The 23951-nt window shown below is 31.4% G+C and overlaps 1 protein-coding gene across 2 annotated transcripts in view; it reads left to right on the plus strand.

The window, feature by feature from the left end:
* The window catches only part of LOC103571568 (protein dachsous), a 196462-nt gene that overhangs the window by 153456 nt on the left and 19055 nt on the right, over nucleotides 1-23951 (plus strand). For both annotated transcript variants that reach the window (XM_008549766.2, XM_008549765.2), the window contains 6 exons: nucleotides 15300-15463; nucleotides 16441-16845; nucleotides 17485-17893; nucleotides 20480-20758; nucleotides 22018-22908; nucleotides 22987-23337. In XM_008549766.2, coding sequence (XP_008547988.1) covers nucleotides 15300-15463; nucleotides 16441-16845; nucleotides 17485-17893; nucleotides 20480-20758; nucleotides 22018-22908; nucleotides 22987-23337 — 2499 coding nt within the window. The remainder of the gene's footprint in view (nucleotides 1-15299; nucleotides 15464-16440; nucleotides 16846-17484; nucleotides 17894-20479; nucleotides 20759-22017; nucleotides 22909-22986; nucleotides 23338-23951) is intronic.

Below are 23951 nucleotides of genomic sequence, written 5' to 3' on the forward strand. Positions count from 1 at the left end.
AATTCATGAATAATGAAAATCAACTGAATTTTAACTGCTTTACTCTCACTTAAAACTTTTTCGTCGACCACTTGCCTTAAATCGTTTACAAAGTTGACAAAAATCCAAAATATATATATCAGCACTATTCTATGAGCTAATGCCTTTTCATTTATTTTTATTTAGACGGAGAAAATTTAATTATGCTATCTACGATACTAAATTTTTAATTTTCACTATTTGAAATGGTAGCAAAATTTTTCAGTGGTAAAATAATTAGTTTTACTATGGGGCATGATAACAGTAACAATTGATGGTGGTGACGATTACTATCGAAGATGCTAATTCTAACTATTAAAGATTATAATTGTTACAATCGAAAATGGTAACTGTTACTATTCAAGGTTGTAAAAATTCTGAAACAAAGAATAGGATAAATTTATATAAATTTAAATCCTTTATTTATATCCATATTTTGCTGTGTACATTTTGTCTTTTAAATAATTAAAATAAGTAACAATGCAATTGTTTGTCCGAATATAATAAAACTTTGCAAATATTGGAGCTGTTATTGATAACTTTAAATGATTGGGTATGATCATCAAAATAGCAATCATCCAAGTATTAAGTGAAATTAATCACATACACAGTTAAACAAAGAGAAAATTACATGTAGACAAGCTTCAGACTGTAACGCCGATATTTAAATTCTTTATTAGTTTAGATAGTAATTATTATTCGGGCTGATGGTAACTATTACCATAAGGTTATTAAGAATTACGATGTTGATAATAGTTATAATTAGTCAAGATATTAAAAGTTATAATTTCTGATTATCATCAATAATTGTAGATTTCGCCATGTAGGTAGATACTACAATTCAGGCAGTTTATCTAATAATTTAGATATTCACTACTATCGATTTCAGTTTAAAAATTCAACTATCATTAGATGGTAATTTTTACTATAAAATTCTCTCCGTGTCTTTGTCCAAAAATTTCCTGTTAATTTTTATTTATAATCGCCTCCATCAATATGTTCACACGTACACTAACAAATCACGAATTGTAATTACAAACAATTAACAAAATTCTTTTCTCTATAAGTTCCACAGTGTCTTGAAGATGGACTCTATTGAGAATGATTTTGAAAATTATCATTAAGAAGATACTTGAAAAAAGTCTTGTTTATTATAATTCGGTGGCTCTCTTCTTATTTTACTAAAGTCTATACAAATCTATTCAGTCAACTTAACCATAATTATTCCAAGCAAATTATGGACACAAAAGCGACTTTCATCGTTACGACAAAACTTTCCACGATTATCGGATTTATTCATTCACCGGCACATCTTTCATGCCTTTTTACATTAAACCCGCCACGAAAAGTGAAAAGAGCAAGACCCCAGTTACACTCACACACATACACACACAAGATCTCAAACTTTTTATGACTTTCCTCAACATCTTACTTTAATGAAACAAACATAAATATTTTAAAAATCTGCTCACGCCGTACGACCTATATCTCGATTCCGATATAAATTATATAGTAATAAGAATTGATTAGCTTTCTTTTCGCCTTTTTATCCTCTTTATCGGCTCAATCATCCTGTATATCAATGTACACGTCACGATTACCGGCTAAAAAATGAAAAATAATTTTTACAAAAATATATTTTTTCACTTATCATTTTTTATTGGCAAAGACCGCTCCTACTTAGTGAAGAGAAAGTGCATTCAGTAACCCAGTGACACTTTGTTGTATTATATATGTATATATATATGCTGTACAACATATATATAGTACAGGTAAAGGTAGTATATAGTTACAAACAGTAAATAAAAATCATACGAGAGAGGAGAGACTCCACACATGTTTTACAAGAAAAATTATACTCGATATGATGATTTACGAGCATTAATATCTACCAGCAGTCTTTTGATCCAGCATTTATTTATTTATTTTTTAATTCTTATTCAGAGGCAACATTAAGTACGACAACCTATGTAGATAAATAGTCATGAATAAATAATTCACGATTGATATACTGGCTTACTATAAATTGTGTGTATGTATATATATATATATATATATAATATAAGAATAAATAGAGTTCATTAAAAGGTACGGAAGATTAAGGAATATAGAGTTGGGAGTGTAATTTTGTTGATGCTTAAAATCTTGAGATCTGGTGACTGTTAAACAGCCGGAGCAGATGGGACGACGTTATAAGGATAAACGTGGGAGTATCGTCTTAAAGTCTCATCTGTAGGCATGTACGCGAGTTCGAGTAGAGAGACAAGAGGAAAGATGCAGAGCATGAGAGATCGAGCTTGAGAATGAGGAGGATGAGGATGAGGTGGTAGAGGAAGAAGACACATCTCGAGGTCACATAAATCCTCGTGAGTCGGATTCCGGGCATCCGAACGCAAGCTGCCATTGTCCAGTCTTTTTGTCTCCCTACTGTTAACTCTTACTGCTCCTGCTGCATCTTCGGCCCTGTATTCTCGACTCTTTGCATACACTTTAAATATTACCGCCGCCTCTTAGCCAACGTTGTCGGACTGGACCGGACTGGAAACGACCAGACAAAAGTCTGCTATCGTATCTTGATATACATTGTCTTGCATTGTCTGTGATCAAACGATGCTTTAGATATTTAATTAAGGCTATTTTAGTCGGCAAATTTTTCATAAATTTCGACATGTGATTTTAAATCCGCTGTAGAATTTCGAATAAATATGAGTACAGTTAGAAATTTTGTGTTAAATTCGACACAATTATAGTGTGTTGCAAACGGTCTGTACAAATTCTTGTGTCAATTCAATATATTGCGTTTGTGTTGATCTTTAACACAAATTTTAAGTTGAATAATTGAGAACAAAATCTGTTATTTTGACAGAAAATTTGTGTAAATTTAACAGACTTTTCGTGTTAAAATTAACTAATAAGTATAAGCACATAACCTAACCAACTCAAGTAAACTGATCTATACTTAGTACGACTTTTGTCAATTTAGCAAACAATTAGTTCGATTTTCGGTGATTTTTCTCAAAAACAAAGCTATGAATTATCCTCCCGTAAAATGAGAATAAAAAATCATTGAACCTGATGATAAAAATATTAAAGTTATCTATGATTATATTTAATTGTAAATCAATTATAATCCAAGTTTCCTTGCAGACAATGCTGCTACAATGCTTTGCTTGGTTATAGTAATGAAGAAACGCGCGGGAGTGTTTAGCTAAACAACAAAAATTTTGTGTTAATTTTCGAACAACACGGAAATGTGTTACATTACAGATTTTCTGATCATTTAACATAAAAAATCAGCTAAAGTAAAATAACACAAGCGGTTTGTGTTGAATTAACATATTTCTGTGTTGAAAACCAACACAAAAAATTTAACCAAATAACTTTTTAACACAAATGCACAAAATTTTTAACTGTGTAGCTAGTAAAGTATTAAGTCTGTAAGATCTAAACACATGTCCTCTACTCAGAAAATTAAATAATAGGAGTTACTATCTAGTTATGGTAAAAATTTCTGCCATCAATCAGATAGTAGTAAATATTATCTAGATGATTGTATAAATCATCTAAATTGTAATATTCACCATATTTATGATAATTGTTACAATCCTGTATGCTAACTAGAGTTAATTGTTATAATTATTCTAAATAGTTATATTTATAATCCAGATGGTTACAGTTACCATCAGAAATTATAATTGTTACCATCCTGACAGTAACTGTTACGAAATTTATTGCAGAAGTAAATATTACCATCCTGATAGTAAATATTACCATCCTGATAGTAACTGTTATCATCCTGATGGTAACTGTTACCATCCTGATAGTAATTGTTATCATCCTGATGGTAACTGTTACGAAATTTATTGCAGAAGTAAATATTACCATCCTGATAGTAAATATTACCATCCTGATAGTAACTGTTATCATCCTGATGGTAACTGTTACCATCCTGATAGTAATTGTTATCATCCTGATGGTAACTGTTACGAAATTTATTGCAGAAGTAAATATTACCATCCTGATAGTAAATATTACCATCCTGATAGTAACTGTTATCATCCTGATGGTAACTGTTACTATCCTGACAGTAACTGTTACGAAATGTATTGCAGAAGTTATCATCCAATAATTATTAATCCTCATAAAAAAAAAAATTTAACACTAAGTATTTTTGCATTGAAAAACGTTCCAGTCATTCTGGATGATTGGAATTAAAAATTTAGCATAGTAAACACAATTACATAATTTTTTGGAAACTATTTTTATAAATTAATTTGCTTTCATTCTCGTACGCGAAAATATTTAAAAATTTTACTTTTTCATGGAATCCATATAATAAAATTGATTAAAAACCTATTACTGTAAAAAATTCAGTTAAAATTAAAAGTATAAATCATCTACGGCACTAGATGGCTACTGTTCTCACACTAAAAATTTCCCTACCGCACAAAGTAAGCATTAAACTTTCTTTTATCGGATCCAGAGGTCATTGTCAGCCGCGATTAATCAGCTTCATAAACAAACTAACGATAGTCATCAGCAAAAACATACAATATATATAGATATACGTCGATGCTTGAGTCTCAACACATCAATGCCTCGTTTAAGTTCGGGAAGAAGGTTTTTAACAAATCCTCACTCACACCAGCCAGATTGAAAAAACGAATTTTAAAAATAAAACCAAGTCTCACTCATATATATTTGTGACTCTCATACAGAGAACAGTGCGTGGATCTCATGTAAAGTTCCTTGGGCCATGCTTTCACCGCGACTTGCAAATTTAAAGTGTGGACTCTAAACTCCTGGTCACTTGCAGAAACTCCAGGGTTCAGAGTCTCGAGCCCAAACTTGACTTGTGAGAGTCCAGACTCCAGACTCCAGATTTAATACAACCGTAAAAACAGAGCCGGCGAATCCCGCGGCGCATTCGAAACAAATCTAAACCCGCGGTCTCCAGTGTCCGGACTATTCGACTGCCTTTACTTAACTTTAGTCTCTCCTCTCTCTCTTATACAATCTCCGCATACATTTAACATTATATTAAGTTTGTTGCTCTCTTACTCTCAACCTCAACTTGTGCATCTGAAGATCACCGAGATAGGCCCGAGTCGTACGTCCTGCGATCCGGGCTCAGCCTGGACGATCCTCTCCAGCAAACTCTAATTTGCGTAACTCCATTCCAAGAAATTCGTATACGTATTCTTTATTCTCTGCCTCTACCTCTGGCTCTGCCGTATCACCAGCTTCCATGCAATTCTCATCCTCCTCTTTCTCTTTCTCTTATTCATCTTCCATTCCATTCCATCTCATCTCATTCGATTCTTCTTTTACCTCTTGCTTTTACTCTTCTTGTTCTTAGCTACTTATACGTTTTTATTTATTTATTTATTTTTTATTTATTCTTCTTAGTTACTCCTTCTTTTCGCTTGTCATTTCACTCACCTGCTTCTTCTCTCAGTACGTGAATAAAAAACCCGCCTGATTTTTTTTTTTAACTTTATAATTTTATTTTTTATTTCTCATATATAAAAAACATTTTTTTCTTTTCAACATTCTCTTTTATACCATTGTATCGACTGTTAAAAAAAAATATATATACATATATATATCTAGACTACATACTTAGCACACAATTAAAACATATTTTTACCGTTTGCTGATTTTGATCCTGATTCGAAATTTTAAAAAATGAATTATGACTTTAAAATAATTATTTAATGCAACCGAGTGAGAATTTAAAGAGAGTTGAGAGTAAAGTTTAACAGATAAAAGAGTGTGTCGCTAAAATAAAAATTGAATAAATGAATAAATATTGTGGATAAAAAAATATAAAGAGATATGGAGGAGAGAAAGGAGCTGGTGAGATCTCAAGAGAGAGTCCTGCCGGTTTGTATGATAATACCTGGTGGCTCCCCACGATGTGAACCGACTCGGTACCATCGGCATCACCACCATCGCCAACATCCCTATATCATTTTCGACGGCTGTTTATTGCCGGATGCAAATCGCAACTTATACACGACCTTTTGCCACTGGGAATTTTTTTAAATTTAACTTGAGATTAAATTCATTTATGGTGTTTTGAATCAATGGTTGCCAAAAATTTTTGAAAATTTTATTTTTGTAAAATGGTGAAGAAACACTCTAAAACCAAGTGTGTTACAAACGTATTATTTTAACACATATTAAATGTGTTCTATGTTTGAAGCCATAAGCGAAACTATAGTTTTTTGCAGTCATTTAAAACACGTTTCATGGTGTATTAGATATCTTTAGATTGCTTACGGCGTTTCAATGTTATTTGGCAAGTGTGTAAATTTTGACTACACACATGGTTTTACAGCGGATACAAAGTTTGTTTAAAACAATTGACATCAATTGGAATCAAAGTCAAAAAATAAAAGTTACTATCGCGACATTTTCCACGCATTTGAATCTCCGGGCATTAAAGTCTCCGCGCATTGAAGTCTCCGCGGAACTCCAACAAATATAAAAATAAACTCACATGTAAGATATTATTTTTTCTATACAATTTTTGTAACCACAGTTTCGACTTTTACACTAGATTTAGAAAAAAAAATCAACACTTAGTAATTTTTATTATATAACTTGAAAGAGAAAAAAGTTTTTTTTCAAACTGCAATAACTTGAAAATCAAAAAAAAATTTTTTTTCTTATTATTAACTTTTACAAATATTTATTTCGCGTCAGTACAAAGAATAAATGTAATTTTTTTTAAAATTGAAAATTTGAAATTTATTTTCTGATAGAATTTTGTAACGAAGCTATAAATTGTACACAGAAAAAAAAAATTATCTTAAGTCGAGAAAATTTATTTTACAATGAAATTTTTTTTTCTGTGTATAACAAAAACTTAACAAAAATTATAGGGAATTTAATTTGCTGCAGAAAAAGTTTGAAGGTTATTAAGAGTAGCGACTAGTTATAAAGGGATGATATTTTGAAAAATCAACTTTTTTTGCATATTTTGATAGGCTATACTTTCAAAAATAACATACTAAAATTTTTAGTGCATATCTCGAATAGTTTTTTTGAGTTGAAGCCATCTGAAGAGCAGCCGCTTATCGGTTCTCAAAAATCCATTTTTTAAAATTGCTGCAGTTATAACTCGAAGACAAATCATCCGATCGATTTGATTTGAATTGCAGTTTCTTTTATATATGTTTCTACGTACTATGAACCTCCAGTTTTTCGATCGAATCAAAAATGTAATTTTGCCAGGCCAAAAATCATCAAATTTTCGCGCGTAATTTGAATTTTTTTAAAAAACCCGCCATTTTGTTAAATTTCAATTTTTTTCTTAGCCCAAGGGCCATGGTACGGAAATACCTTCTAGTTTAATAAACTTTTTGGTTTTTTTGATTTCTGGTACTGCGAAGGTCGCTATCACTGCAGCGGGGATTTTTTTTGAGCGGGAAATTGTGAATAACTCGAGGAATTTTGAGTTTTTTGATTCAAAAATTTTATCTTACATTCATTATATATCCACAAATATATCCTTAAAACATCCAAACATTCCATGCAGTAGTTTTCTTTAAAAAAATTCCCAAAAATCGTTTTTTCAGGCAGTCACACTAGTAGTCTTCCTAAACGTACACCCGATAGTTTTAAAAGTTACAGGGAAAATAAATAAGGAATCAATTGGCCTCAAAATAATTTGTTAAAATTAATTACGCCGAAATAATTAAATTTACCCAAAAATGTTTTAGTACTTTTTTAGTAGAGGATTTAATTAGCTATAAAATTTCAATTTTTTACAATAATTTTTCCAAATAAATTTTGAAGTTTCTATAAAAAAAACCGCAAGTAATTAAATAAATTGCTCTGCATTAAATAAATTCTATTCATTAATTCAAATAAATAATTAATACATTATATACTATGTGTAATATATTATTTATTAATAAGGTTATTAAATGGGCATTAAAGACATTAGTAGACGGAAAACAAGATGAAGAAGAAAGGAGGAGATAATCTTCAGAGGGTTCGATCATAATAAAGCGTATCGATGTCACGACGAGGCATTAAAGTGTTATGTCGATATAGTCATAAAGTTACCGTGACTACGAAACAATATATAAAATAAAACCATCTATATATTTATATACACATATATACATACAACCAAGTCTAAAGAATAAAACACACTAAGTATAAAGTTAAATCAGGGCAAAAGAATTTAGCGATGAAGCGAAGACGTCTAAGAGAAAGAACAAGAGTTTAAGAAAATAAGAACGAGTGGGACCCCCGTCGGCGACAGCGTTCCTTTGCCGCGATATCGCTTCTTCATCGCATTCATCGTCATCCGTAGTTATACGACCCAAGAAAATTTTCTTCTTTTTCTTTTTATTTTATTTTTCTTCTCTACTTACTTAGCTTACACTTATTAACTCAAGTTAATCATCATTATTTGATTACAATCTCGTTTTTACTCACAATCGACACATACTCACTTGCATTCTTATACCAACGCCTTTAAATTAGACACTTAAGTTTTTACATCATTTTTAGCCTGATAAATTATAAATAGACTTAGTAGGGAAGGGGGGGGGGGCAAAATGGGGTACCTCCAAAATTAAAAAAAAAAAAAAAAGTTTATATTTTAAATGGTTTTTAAACATTCCAAAATCACTTTTGTAAATATAATTGAGCGTTGTTTGAATTTTTTTTTGTTAAACTTTTTCAAAAATCAATTGTCAGTTGGAAAATATTAATGACTTGTTTTATGATAAAAACTATTAAAATTTTTTTTTTCTTTTGTATCCAATAATCACGAAAAATATAATTTTTCTTCATGTAAATTACTTGCAAAAAAGTTTAACTTAATCAAATTCATTTAAAATCCAGAATTTTTTTTTTACCTTTTTAAGGGGTACCCCATTTTGCCCGCAAAAATGAGAATTTTTTTTTTAACGGTAACTGAAAATTTTTTCTATTTACTTTGAATATCATTAAAAAAAATGATTGTGTATTTAAGTCCTCGAAAACTTGGTATTCCTTAAGTACTCCCTTTTGCCCCTCCCACCCCTATCAATTACTGACATGAAATTACATGGTACTGTTTTTTACTTACTACCATTTCGTGACACTGTAGTTATATTTGGCTAATAAAAAAAAAATATTTAGCAATCTCATCTTAAACGCGATTCTTTAATTAAAAAAAGTTTATATAAAAAAGGTGATTGGGCAAATGGTATCACGCGCACGAAAAAAAAGTATGCACTGCGTGATATAGTCGTGAGTTTTAAAAGAAGGACTCGATTATTTTTCGAATCGTCGAAATTTGCAAACGATTTGTCTTCGTTACACCCACGTGGCACCCTGGAGGGACAACCTCACGTTGTGCTAGAGGTCCTCAATTTCATCATCTTTTATTTTTCTATCTCTCATCGTTTAAAACTTTTTACCCCCTCTTATACTGATTCCTTATTATTATTTTTATTTTTTACCGTGCGTGTCTCATATGCATGAAAGACTGTAGTAGAAAAAAAGTATAAAAATAATCGCGTACCGCAATTGTAATTTATTCGGCCGATAAATACTCTCAGCGCCGTGGCAAGATGCTCAAAAGAAGAGAACAAGTAAGAAGATGAAGAGAGTATATATATATATACGTATATATATTTAAAAGCTTCTCTCTTGCACTTCATGGAGCGCAGGTAATCTCTCGGGTAATGAGTTGTGGCTAAAGCGGGCTAAAGTGCCGACTACGCTTCTTTCTTCAGCGCTTCTATATAACCAAGTTAACGCGACACTATCTTTCTTCGTCTTCATATATTACAAAAAAATATATATATTTTTATTTATAACTTTACGCTTATGCTTAAATACTTAAGGCACTTGTTAGAGTGAGTATAATGTACTAAGTGTCAAGTTTGTCGCGCGAGCCTTAGGCTAATGCTACCAACGAGGTGCTTATTTTAACTATTTTATATATAATTGGCTTTCTTGTGATATATTAGCATCCTTATAAGCAGATTAAAACAACAAAATTAAGTAGGACGATAATAAAAATTAAGTAATTTATTAATATCCAAATTTCTGAGACTTATGAATTTTTAAGGCTGGTAACGCGGATTGAAAAATCGAAAAATTTTTTTTGTTTTATTCAAAAGTACAATGTATTGAGAATATACTGTGAAAATTTCAAACTGAAATTCGAAATAGGAACGGAGTTACAATGAGTTTTCGAGAGCGCCTCAATTGCGCGCCAAAAATTACTGAAACTTTAAACGCGTTTATCTCGAAACAACGAATTTACGGTCGACCCGCGTCATAACGTTTTTTCTATTCAACCTATTGGTCTAAAACTTAAACTGGTTATTCGACACACTTGTAGTTCTCGTCGGAACTAGGATTAATTTTTTTCACCCCTAACTTTCCATTTTCCAACCCTTTTTATGCGAAAAAAAATGACTTTTTTTTCAAAGTCCGCCATTTTGTTATTTTTCGATACAATTTAATAATCCTAGTTCCGACGAGAATGACATGTCTATATATTAAGACTAATCAAGAATTTTTAATTTCGGATGTCCTCAAGAGTCAATATCACCCGGGCCATCCACGCGCTTTTTTTTTGAGGCGACAACTTCAAGCGACAATAATAATAACAATAAATTATTTAATTTCTTCAAAAAAAATTTTTTTGTTACCTTAAGATGTAAATAAAAACATATTAAAAATGCAAAACTTTTCATTTGTTCCTTCTAAAAAAAAGGCCCCTAAAAAAAAGCATGAAAAACGGCGCGAGTTACCAGACTACTTTAATGTCCGAAAAAAAATTACTTTTAATATGAACAGTGATTAATTTGTGCAATAATTACTGAACTAATTAAATGGTACTCGTATATCAGTAAAAAATGTTTACCATTTCTGTTAATTGAACAATTTATTTGTTATAAAAATATTAAAAAATGAATAAAAGTAGCATGTCGGAATTCGGCTTATCCCTACAAGGAGAATTGATCTCTCATCTGATATATAATTTATACGTAATTATACGGGGGAGTGTAAATACTTATAATCTCTCATAAAGGTATCTGTAGTCCTTTAGTCCTTGGAGAGTTTGGGGAGATAAAAAAAAACTGTTTTTATAATATTTAAGCTCAGTGTCATTTCCCGATTCTGACTGCGTCTTTATGCGTCTTCTGATATCTTGGGAAGTTGCAGTATTTACTTGTTGCTCAGTAATGTTTATCGATTCTCAAGATATATATGTCCACATGGTTTAACAGATAAAATAAAATAAAAAATAAATGAAAAAATTTTTAAGAACGAGGAGGATGAGGAAGGGAGGGAATAAAAATACGAGACAAGACTAAGAAAAAAAGTAGCTATGAAGGAGTATATAAATAGCGCCCTATAAATTATGCTGAGCACGTATATACGTAAAACGAGAGAGTATCTTTAAGGCTTATGTACCAAGTACCGACCGACGACGTTACCATGTCACTGATCTCCAAGTTGCGACGCCGGTTTATTTGCTAGTGTCACCGAATACTCGGTAAAAATTGTTGCAATGTATGTTTTTAGTTTCCACTGTCTTAAAAAAAAATTTTGTGTTATTACACGATTGATGTTTAAATTAGTCATAAATATTTATTAAGTAACTTCTAGCTAATCAGTAATTGCTAATTAATCAATTTTATCTCAATCATATTCTAGTATTTCGTTAAATTTTTTTCAACCAGACGAATCGAAGCCAAGTATGAATTCTTAAGCATCAAAAATAAAAAATTGAATTCCTTTATAAATAAATTAGCATCAAAATGAAATAAAAATAAAACAGCTGGTCCATTTTACCACACATATAGAACCAACAGTTGCCAAAGCATAAATAATAGTAGAATTATACACATAAATGTATCGTATGTTGAAAATAATGGTTAACATAGTTGAGTTATGTTCACCCATGTTGACGTTGTGTAGAAGATAAATTATGATCTATGTGATTATATTCTCGCCTTGTATCGATTATGATCGATACTATGTACCTATATTTATTATATATACATATACACAAACATATAAAGATTATGTCCAAGTAAACGTGAAATGAAGCTCTGATATCCTGTAGCTTATTTCTCATTTAATCATCGTCATCAGTTTTCATCATATATATATATATATATATGTAGAAATTTATATATTATATATAATAGTAAAAGGAGTGTATTCTGATCGACACGTATCTATCCAACTTCCGCAATTTGCTTTTACTTACGTCTCATAAATCATCATCATCATGATCATCAACATGATGACCGTAATTATGATTCTGATCAAGGATCAACGATCACCGATCACAAATTCATTTAACAGCTCTTTAAAAATTTATAATAGAATTCAATTGAACTAAATAATATTCGTGTCGATTAAGTTTATGGGGGGTTTACTTGCGTGAATCATGCGTAGGTGGACACATAAAAAAGTATAGTGTAAAAAACATGATTACTGTTTTGTAAGAAGCTGGGTTTGATATAATTATATATGATAATAATATGAAACCCAGACCGAGACAAAGACCAAGATCAAGAGCATGAGCAATTTATTAAGATACAAATATAGATATCATGATTAGTAATCTATAGATTGAGTATAAATTAATTACAATAGATTATAATTTATTAAGGGAATTAATTATTATGAATTATAATTTTTATGCCGGTGATAGTGGAATCTGTGGGAAAATAATCGAGTCGCAGCGGGTAATAGATTAACTTACTGACGATAATTAACTGGACAAAAATAGTTGTTATATTTATGAGAGGAGGTAAATTAACTGTTACTTTACAGCTACGCTTAATTATCCACGTCATAGTATGACGTATTCAATTTTTTTTATTGATATCACCGTTTTGATGTTTCTCATTTCGTAATCAGGTTTTTTAACAACGAAACTAGAGTTTATATTCATTTTGTAGCATAGTTTAAAAATACTGAATATTAAATTTGTATTGTTATTACAAATCATGATTGAAAATATCAGAATTAAAATTAATTATTCATAGATAGTTGATGATTTCGAAATTAGCAGACATTTAAAAATTTTCGGATTTTTATTATCAACAAATGAATTGCAAATAAAAATATGCACATGTAGAAAATTTAAAAAGCTATAGGTGCAATTTTTCAAAATATTTTTTTTTTATAATTTATCGCTTGTAAAAATATTCAAAAATTATTAGACGTCGGCTAACTTTGGTATCATTAGCTGATAATCTTGAAGTTAGCAGACAATTAACAATTTTTGGATTTTTTTTTTTAAATTTAATTATATAAATAAGAAAAACTAAAAATATGAACATATAGAAAATTAAAAAAGCTATAGGTGCAATTTTTCAAAATATTTTTTTTTTTATAATTTATCATTTATAAAAAAATTCAAAAATTCTTCAACATCAGCTAATTTATGACTCTGAAGTTACCAGACAATTAACAATTTTTGAATTTGTTTTTTGAAATTTAATTACAAAAATAAGAAAAACTAAAAATATGAACATTAAGAAAATTAAAAAAGCTATAGGTGCAATTTTTCAAAATATTTTTTTTTTATAATTTATCGTTTATAAAAAAATTCAAAAATTATTCGACATCAGCTAATTCATGACTCTGAAGTTACCAGACAATTAACAATTTTTGAATTTTTTTTCAACAAATCAATGGTAAGAAACAAAAAAAAATAAAAATATGCACGTATAGAAGATTGAAAAAACAATAGGTGTCATTTTTTCAAATATTTTTTTTTGACAATTTATCATTTTTAAAAAGATTCAAAAATTATAAGACGTCGGCTAACTCCATTATCATAACTAATTTCAGTATCACTGCTGAAGTTAGCCAACGTCTAATAATTTTTGGACTTTTTTCAAAACGATAATTGACAAAAAAAAATTTTTTTTCAATTGCACCTATAGTTTTTTTTTAATTTTCTACATTTACATATTTTAACTCATTCAAAAATAATTAACTTTTGTTTAAAAATAATTACTTTTAATAAGAAGAAATGGGGAAAGTTGGTCACTTATTATATTTTAGTATGACCATTTTGCCTCATTGCTTAATTATTTTTATCTTTTCTCATAGAAATTGAAAATTTTCAAACGAAAAAAAAAATTTTTTTTTTAATTACAAAATAAAAAAAAAAAAATAAATTACTTGGATTTAATTACAAATAAAATAATTCAGTCTCATGACTAAAATAAGTAAATAATTTTTAAAACTCAAAGAAATAAAAATATATGAATTTAAAATCTTGATAAGTATTAATCTGTTTCAATATATGTATTCATATTAATTCATAAATATTTATCAATTCACAAATAAATTATTTACTAATTACTTTTGATTAATTTGTATCAATCTATTTTAAATTTAAACATAAAATAATATTTTATCAAAATTATAAATTAACAATCGATTTAATTTAATTTGCCGCTAAGTCATTCACTAAACAATCTTCATATTTTATGTTAAATTATTTTTTTTTTTTATTAAAAAGAGTAAACACGACTTGCAAGAGCTCTCAGGACTGACTCGAGCTCGATTAAGCAGTGAAATTTTTTCAGGAATTACCAAGTAGAGAGTTCCCGATCCCCATGAATATTCCACGGTCAATTAACATAACTCAGTTGCCAGTTACGTTGTTGTTGTTTGTTGTTGTTGTTGTTGTATTGTTTAATATATGTACGAGCTATGCGATTACATAAAGCTATTGTATGTTTAGTTATAAGTACTTTATTAAATAGTTACTAAAAGCAAAGGCGATTTAAATTAAAAATCATGTAGGGAGTGAGAGACTACGAAATATAAAGTTGTAATAGTTGATTTTTACAAAGCAACGCGGGTAAAATTAAAAAGTAATCGCGTTTGCTGTAGAACCGTCGCAAAAACCGTGAATATTCGACAGAGTTTTAAGTAGGGATCAAGACTGAAGACTGAGTGACTGTAAGACTGGATACTGGATGACTGGACTTGTTAATACGTGTGAGGAAAGTTAAGAGTGTGTATTATTAAAGCGTTTCATATATATATGTATACAGATATATGTGAGAAAGAAGTATGGTTTGCTACAAATTAGCTGCTTGCTTTTTAATTAGTCGAATTAAACTGACCGATACAAGCGATTAATCTTGAATTTTTTTTTTCTTATTCTGTTTTTATTTTATTTTTTAAATTGTTTTTTGAGACTAGTCTGGAAGAATTTTAATCCATTGTATATATTTATGTTAATTATTTATTTGGTTATTTTTGTGTTACAGGTAAACGACCGAGCAGATTTTTTCTCGCTACTGGTGAAAATGAATTCTCCATTGATCCTTCGTCGGGAGTACTCAGAACTCGAATACCATTTGATCGTGAGACACGTGATAAATATGTACTAAGTGTCGGGATTCGGAATAATATTGGTATCGGATATTGTCAGGTAATTAATTTTTTTTTACACTTTTTTTATAATTACTGATTGTAATTAAATGAATACAGAATATATTATTTTTTTTTTTTACAAAATTTTTTTAACGATAAAAATATGAAAAAATGATTTTTTAGAACTTTCGGCTGGTCCATTTTGCCCCAGGTTTATGGGTAGGGCTAAAAATGCTCCAACATATCGGATATATTACATATAAACTTTAAATTTAAATATTTAAAATAAGATTATTATAATTTATTCTATAAAATCACGAAATTACTGTTTGAAATTATATTAAATTTTGACTAGATTATAAATTTTTAATTAGGAGAAAGGGAGGGGGCAAAACGGGATATCCCCAAAATTTTGTAAAAAAAAAAATTTTATATTTTAAGTGGTTTTTAAACATTCCAAAATCACTGGTAAATATAATTGAACGTTATTTAAAATTTTTTTTGTTAAACTTTTTCAAAAATCAATTGTCAGTTGAAAAATATTAATGACTTTTGTTTTATGATAAAAACTATTAAAATTTTTTTTTCTTTTGTATCCAATAATCACGAAAAATATAATTTTTCTTCATGTAAATTACTTGCAAAAAAGTTTAACTTAATCAAATTTATTTAAAATCCAGAAGTTTTTTTTTTACCTTTTTTAAAGATACCCCATTTTGCCCGCAAAAATGAACAAATTTTTTTTTAACAGTAACTGAAAATTTTTCTATTTATTGTGTATTTGAGTCCTCGAAAACTTGGTATTCCTTAAGTACCCCGTTTTACCCCTTCGCCCATTATCAATTATTAATTTTTTTGCTGATATATTTTAATCAATATATCGACTTTCCTTTGATATTTTAAATTTAATTATTTCTCTTCCTCCACTAATAACAATAATAAAAAAAATCTCTAATAATAGATAATTATAATACAATAAAATAAAAAAAAAAAAAAAAATAATAATAATAATAATAATAATGCAATGGGTTACAGGTGGAACTAACAGTGGAGGACGTAAATGACAACCCACCAACTTTCCCAAGCACAAACGTCCGTATATCAGTACCCGAGTCACACCCACTGCGTACGGCATTGTACATTGCCCACGCGACAGATCCCGATAGAACGCCATCAGCACCAGTGCGCTATCAACTCGGTCAGAATAGCAATGATCTATTCGGGATCGACACCCATACCGGCGAACTCTATCTGTCCCGTCGCTTGGACTACGAGACCCAACAGCGGCACAATTTAATGATAAGCGCAGTAGATGGTGCCGGTCTTTCAGCCAACATTACGCTCAGCGTCGAGGTCCAGGACGTGAATGACAACCCCCCGGTGTTTGAAAGGAATGAGTATCACGTTGAGATTCCCGAAGGCGCCAAACTCGATTCTCAGGTGAGAAAAATCTTCATTACACGCCCGTCATACTCTTTCATACACACATATATATTTATATACATTTATATACTTCTATACCATTTGTTTATCGCTTATACACCAGCTTTTATTTATAAAACGTCCTTGTATAATAGGCGCGGCAACTTACTCTCTCTCTCTCTCTCTCTCTCTTTGTACATACTCCGTACCAATAAAAACAAACCAGCACATATATTTATATATATATATTATACATACTGAGTTAAATGTACAAGTATAGGTATAATAAGTATTAAAGTAAAGTATCCAGTAAGTCTTAAGACATTTACAAAATAAAAGTATTCAGTGACTTAGAGATGTTGGAACCAAGTCAAGTTTAAACAACCATAAGTTAAACTCGTCTCTTTACTCACTTACTTACTTACTTACTTACTTACTTTCTTTCTACATGTTGCACTTTATTCCCATATATCTTTCAACTTCCACTGATACAACGAGAACCTAAGATGCGTAATTTCATCCAGGACAACCAGGAAATCTTACTTATACTTAACTTATACCTGTGAACTTAAACATAAACCCGTTAGGGTCCAATAGACTTTGATTTCTCTAGGTATTAAATACCATGGGCACTTTTTTATTTCATTTATTGTTTAGGTCTTGCAAGTGACGGCGCTGGATTTAGATACCGGGAATAATGCGAGGATAAGTTACCGCTTGAAAGGATCAACTTTGTTTCGCATAAGTCCGAATACCGGGTGGATTTACTTGAAACAATCCCTGGATCGTGAGACTACTGATCATTACTCATTGACTGTGCTGGCTACGGATAATGGCAGCCCGGCAGCAACTGCAAGCTCGATGGTATTAATTACTGTGCTGGATGACAACGACAATAGTCCGCATTTCGTTAAGGATTTTTACACTTTTGAGCTGCTGGAAAATTTGCCGTCCGGAACTGTTGTGGGAAGTATCAGTGCTGTTGACCCTGATTTGGGAAGAAATGCTTTGTTGAGATACACAGTCGTCCAGCATAATAGCAGCTTTGCTATTGATCCTGATACCGGTAAGTCAATTACTTGATCTTAAAGGAATATTTAAGATTCAGAGAATATTTTTTAATTAAACGTTGAATTCTGAGTTAACTATCAAAGATATGAGAAAAATGAATCTATACAATTTTGTAGGAAATTAAATTTTCTACAAAAAAGCTCTGAGTCAATTTTTATGTAAGCCCAATAATTTAGCTGCTGGAATTTTTTTAAAGTTAGTATTCAGCTGAAAATATTGTAATTTTTTTTTAAACTTTAAGAAGGACGTGGAAAATTTTGAAAATCAATTTTTTTTGCATATTTCGATAGTCTATAGCTTCAAAAATAACACTACAATTTTTAGTGCATATCGAATAGTTTATTTGAGTTGCAGCCATCTGGAGCAGCCGTTTATCGGTTCTCGAAAATCCATTTTTCAAAATTGCTGCATCTATAACTCGAAGACCAATCATCCGATCGATTTGATTTGAATTGCAGTGTCTTTTATGAATGTTTCTACGTACCATGAACCTCCAGTTTTTCGATCGAATCGAAAATGTAATTTTGCCAGGCAAAAAATCATTAAATTTTCTCGTGAAATTTGAATTTAAAAAAAAAACCCGCCATTTTGTTAAATTTCAATTTTTTTCTTAGCCCGAGGGTCATGGTACGGGAAATACCTTCTAGTTTAATAAACTTTTTGGTTTTTTTGATTTCTGGTACTACGAAGGTCGCTACCACTGCAGCGGGGACTTTTATTTTTGAGCGGAAGATTGCGAATAACTCCCTGAATTTTGAATTTTTTAGCCCAAACACTTTATCTTGCATTCATTATACATCCACAAACATATCCTTAAAGCATTAAAACATTCCATGCAGTAGTTTTCTTTAAAAAAATTCCCAAAAATCGTTTTTTCAGGCAGTCACACTAGTGGTCCCCCTTAAATTAAAATTATGACCATAGTACTAATTGCAACAAAAATAACGAATCCAATTGTGTACTACATGAAATCATCTACAAAAAAGATACTTGTCAATATCTCTCAAGCCAACAATTTCGCCGCTTGAAATATCAAAAGTCAGCCATCCTAAGACACCTTAAAAAAACTAGTTCACTTAAAACCAAAACTTTCTATTCACAAAGCCCTCGAGCCAAGTGCTTACCAAAGTCATTGATCTCAAGTAGATAAATATTATCTCATCCACTTCTCAATGAATCAAATAAAAAAAAAGTCTATATTTTGTTAACATCTGATACCATACGAATTAATCCAGGATCTCCAGGTCCACGTGACTCACACGCGTGCGCGGAAGTAATCTCAAGGCGATTCGTCGCACGCGGATGAGCCCGAGCAATAATCCGATATCCATTATATTCCAGCGTTTGCTTCATCCTCATTCTTCACTATCCTTTTTTATCTCATTTTACATTTCATTCTCCTCATTCTTTTTTCAACACGAATCCCACCACTCAACCACCCCCTACCTCGGCCTCATCCCATTCTCAACCTCATCCTCATCCTCAACCTTTACTTGGCAGCCGGACGGGTTTAACGACGCGATCGGAATTCGTTTTGAAGCGTGTGTATGAAGAACACACGCAACGGGCGTTACTCCTTCCTCATCCTCATCTCTTTTACTCATTCTTCTTTTACTTCACATTAATATCCTCAAGAATGAGACACTAAATAAAACTTAAACAACGAATAAAAATATTTTTTAAACCGAGCAAGAATTAAAGCCTGCATATATATATATAAAGACCGATCAAGAACCTCGCGGCTGGTGGAAATACTTGCAAAAGACTATTAATTTTCTAAATAGCCACTAGCACACACGCATATAATTTACGCTCTTACTCTTTTACTCTTTACGTCAATCTATAAACGTATTAAATATCTATACACGTACAGGCCCGAACTCACACACTCGTAAACCTCTCAGAAGTATTGTTCGCCTGAAGGTAAATCGACAATCAACCGTTCAATCGACATCATCACCAAGTGTCCTATCGCTGATCAAAAAATAATTGATATCCGATCAATCTTTTTATTATTAATGTTATTATTATCATTATATATTTGAGTATTGATCTCAGCCGACAGTTTAATTGAAAGAGAATGAGGAATGTTCTCACCATAAATTCCTCATACGTTTTACAAAACCAAGAACGATTGAAAGAAGGTATAGAGTATAAAGAAAGAACTGAACTAGACACTTTTAACGCGTGTCTTTCATGCATAAGGTGTTCCCGGTGTCTCTTTGATTGGCACGCGACACCGAGATATCATCCGCGTTGTTCACAACTGCCTGTGCTGGATTTTCTTGGACATCCAGCGCTGGCTATCTAACGCTGCCAGTACTCTTGCATTAAAAGTATCCAAACGAGCTGAGCTGAGTTGAGTTGAGAAGAGTTAAGAAGAGAAGACAAAGATTCAATGATACTGTGTTAGACATTGACAAGAAACACGAGTCATTGTTAAAAAATAAATTTCTTTTGGTTTGTTTGTTAGTTTTATTCATCGATATGCTGTCAGGAATACGGAATATATGCTTACATTGAACGTGATTAGGAAATTAATGTAAATCTGAATTATTTGAATTATTTATTTATTGTTCAGGGGAAATAATAACACGTGAGCCTTTGGACCGTGAGACTAAAAGTGTTCATGAACTGGTGCTGGAGGCCAGAGACCAAGGAACACCGTCACGAGCTGCTAGAGTTCCGCTGAGAGTAACTGTGCTGGATGTCAACGATAACTCGCCAGAAATAGTCGATCCGCAGGGGGATGTTGTTAGCGTGAGGGAAGAACAGCCACCTGGTACTGAGGTCGCACGTGTGAGAGCTTTGGATTCTGATTTGGGAGAGAATGCGACTATTACTTACAGTATTTTAAAAGGTAATTAATTAGTTTTGTGTAAAAATTTTAATGGTATTTGTCGAACCATTTTATAATTTTCCGAGTCGAAATTTAAAAGCTACATTCATCTCTAGCCCGAAATAGAACCGATTTAGAGCACTGTAAGCCTTAGCTTCTAGATTGAGCCTCAGGATCCTAACATTTACTATGAGATACTATTTTGAACCGCTGTCCGACATATATTTTTTTAAATTTATAATTTCTTAATAAGTAGTGAGTAACAGTACTTGAATTGTGATTTTTTTCTATCATTCCAGAATATTTTTTATTATTTCAAATATTTAAAATTATTTTTGGAACTTTTAAATTTTAATCAGCAACAAAATGACTTTTTTCAAACAGTATATAAAATGAGAAATAACTATAATATATGTATATTTAATATCATTTTGAATTCAATTTGCGTTTACAATGATTGGACCACTTCCAATTTAAATTTTCAATATATATACATGGAGAAAAATGCAGGTCAAAATTAAATAATAATTACAATCACAATGAAAAATTTGCTATCTCAAATAAAAAATTACAATCCATAAAATAAATTACGATTTGTTGAAAATTAATATTTTATTTCAATTATTAGTATCTGGATTGTAATTTTCACTTATCATAATAATTACAATAAAGCTTCGTTAAATTTTCGCTTGGAAAAAATGAATATTTACTTATTCATATAAAAATAGTTAAATCTTACAAAAAGTAGAAATTATTATTAGAATTATTAAAAGTTAGCAAATTAGTCGCAATTTTTGTTTCGTAGTTGATAAATATTACATCTCCAATGTAATTCTACGTAGGTACTGTACATTTTAGAATGTCGGTAAGACAAATTGCTACTCCGGGAGATAAAATTACTATTTGAGATTGTAAAAATTACCATCTGGATTGTAAAAATTACTCGCCAGAATATATCTTTCACAAAGCGCGTTAACTAATACTCACTAAGTACAACAATAAAAACTATTGGTACATTATAATTTTTATTTGTCGCTAGTAAATTTTATTTTGAATCCAGTAATTTTTATAATCAACAGAAATTATTATTCTAAACAATATGTTGTAATTTTTACTTTAAGTTTTGTACAAGTTTTGATTTTTTTAACGTTTCAAAATTACTTCTCGTATTGTAATTTTTTTTTTCAAATTTAGTTACTAGGAGGCTCAATGTCGGCTTTAAATTTCGACTCGATCATTTAGAATAAAAATTAAACGATAACCAAAATGAATATTTACAGATCGTGATTCAGATGGTTACAACGTTTTTACAATAGACCCAATAACCGGAATGATCCGAACCAAGTCAGTTCTCGATCATGAGGAACGCGACGTGTACCGCGTGTCAGTGAAAGCGAGTGATGCTGGACGTCCTCCGCGGCACAGCATCCGCGCATTGCGCGTTGAAGTTCTCGCCCTGGCAGATAACAGACCCACATTTACTAGCAGCAGCTTAACATTTCATGTGAGAGAAGACGCGACCATAGGCCAGTCAATTGGTTCAGTATCCGGAGCCGGACCCGCAGGACGTGTTGCCTATACCCTGGATTCTTTAGCGCCAGTGACAACTACTCCCGCTTTTGATGTAGACCGGAGTTCCGGGCAGCTGGTGGTCGCCCATTCCCTGGACCGCGAAAATGTGAGCGAGTACCACCTTAAGATTCGTGCTCTTGACACCACGTCAATAGGAAACCCGCAGAGTATCGCAGTGTCTGTGAAAATAATAATTGATGACGCGAATGACAATGCGCCGCGTTGGCCACTTGACCCCATTTACATCCGAGTCTCCGAAGCCGCTACTATCGGAACTACTATTTATAATCTCACTGCCACTGATTTAGACAGTGGTATGAATGGAGATCTACGTTATGATTTAGTTAGTGAGTTTCCTGTCTCAGGAAGTTTCGCAGTTGATTCATTAACTGGCGCACTGAGTCTCATTAAGCCGTTGGATCGCGAAGAAAAAACAGAGTACACGTTATTTTTACGTGCCACCGATCGCGCCCCACTTGCCGAACGTCTCTCGTCGACAGTCACCGCTAAAATTATTGTATTGGACCAGAATGATAATGATCCTGCATTCGTAGCACCTGAAATCAATAAAATAACTGTTACGACTGATTTATTACCAGGTAATAATATTTTTTTTACCGATGATTTACATCACTACTTAACAGTATTAATTTAATAATTAAAATTTATGAATTTAGGAACAAATATCGTGAGAGTTATTGCTGTCGACAAAGATACAGACAACAATGGACGGGTATCTTATGTAATAACTTCAGGAAATGAAGACTCACGTTTTTCTCTAGGCTATGATTCAGGTATTCTGACTCTAATGAAACCGATAGTACGTGATACTGTATTACAAATCGCTGCAAATGATCACGGATCTCCACCAAGACGTTCCATTATGAATTTGACTGTCTCCATCGCCGTGGGACAGACCAGCGGACCACCAAGACTGCTGTTACCCAATCCCGCGGCGACGATTTCGGAAAATTTGGTCGTCGGAGGATTTATTATTAACGTCGTCGGATCAACTCTAAGTGAACAAGGTGAGCTTACTTATTTTTATCTGGTTTATTATAATATAGAGACAGAAGCTGATGGAAAATATATACCGGGATACGCGAACAATGGCCGCGTATATCATCGTGTAAGACCGATACGCATATATTTAATAGGCAAATCACTGGAGATTGTAATAGTGGTGGTGTAAGATGCTAATGGTGATGGTGATGCTGATGCTGATGGGGAATCTCAGAATGATACTGGATACTGGTACTGGTATTGGTGCTGGTACTGGTTCTGCTGGTGGGGATGGTCTCTATATCCTCATACCTGAACCAGAACGTTTCCACGTACATACTTTAGTACGGATGCAACTAAAAGCTTTGTTTTAACCGCTTTAAAAATCAACAACACGCTAAACTACCTACTGAGGAATTTTAAAATTGAATCTATTAAACACTAATACTATTGTCTGTCCATTACCTACTATAAATATTATATTCATGAATTCTCGTTCCCTTTTCTTAAATATTTTATTTAAATATCAGACCTATCTTAATATTTAAATTTATTTTTTTTTTTTTTTTAATATTTCTGGTACGGAAAAAATTCATTTTTAAATTACCGTGAATTTTTAAATAATTTTTACTGTGGCCTA

The sequence above is a fragment of the Microplitis demolitor genome, chromosome 9 (assembly GCF_026212275.2).
Source record: "Microplitis demolitor isolate Queensland-Clemson2020A chromosome 9, iyMicDemo2.1a, whole genome shotgun sequence".
Taxonomy (NCBI): Eukaryota; Metazoa; Arthropoda; class Insecta; order Hymenoptera; family Braconidae; genus Microplitis; species Microplitis demolitor.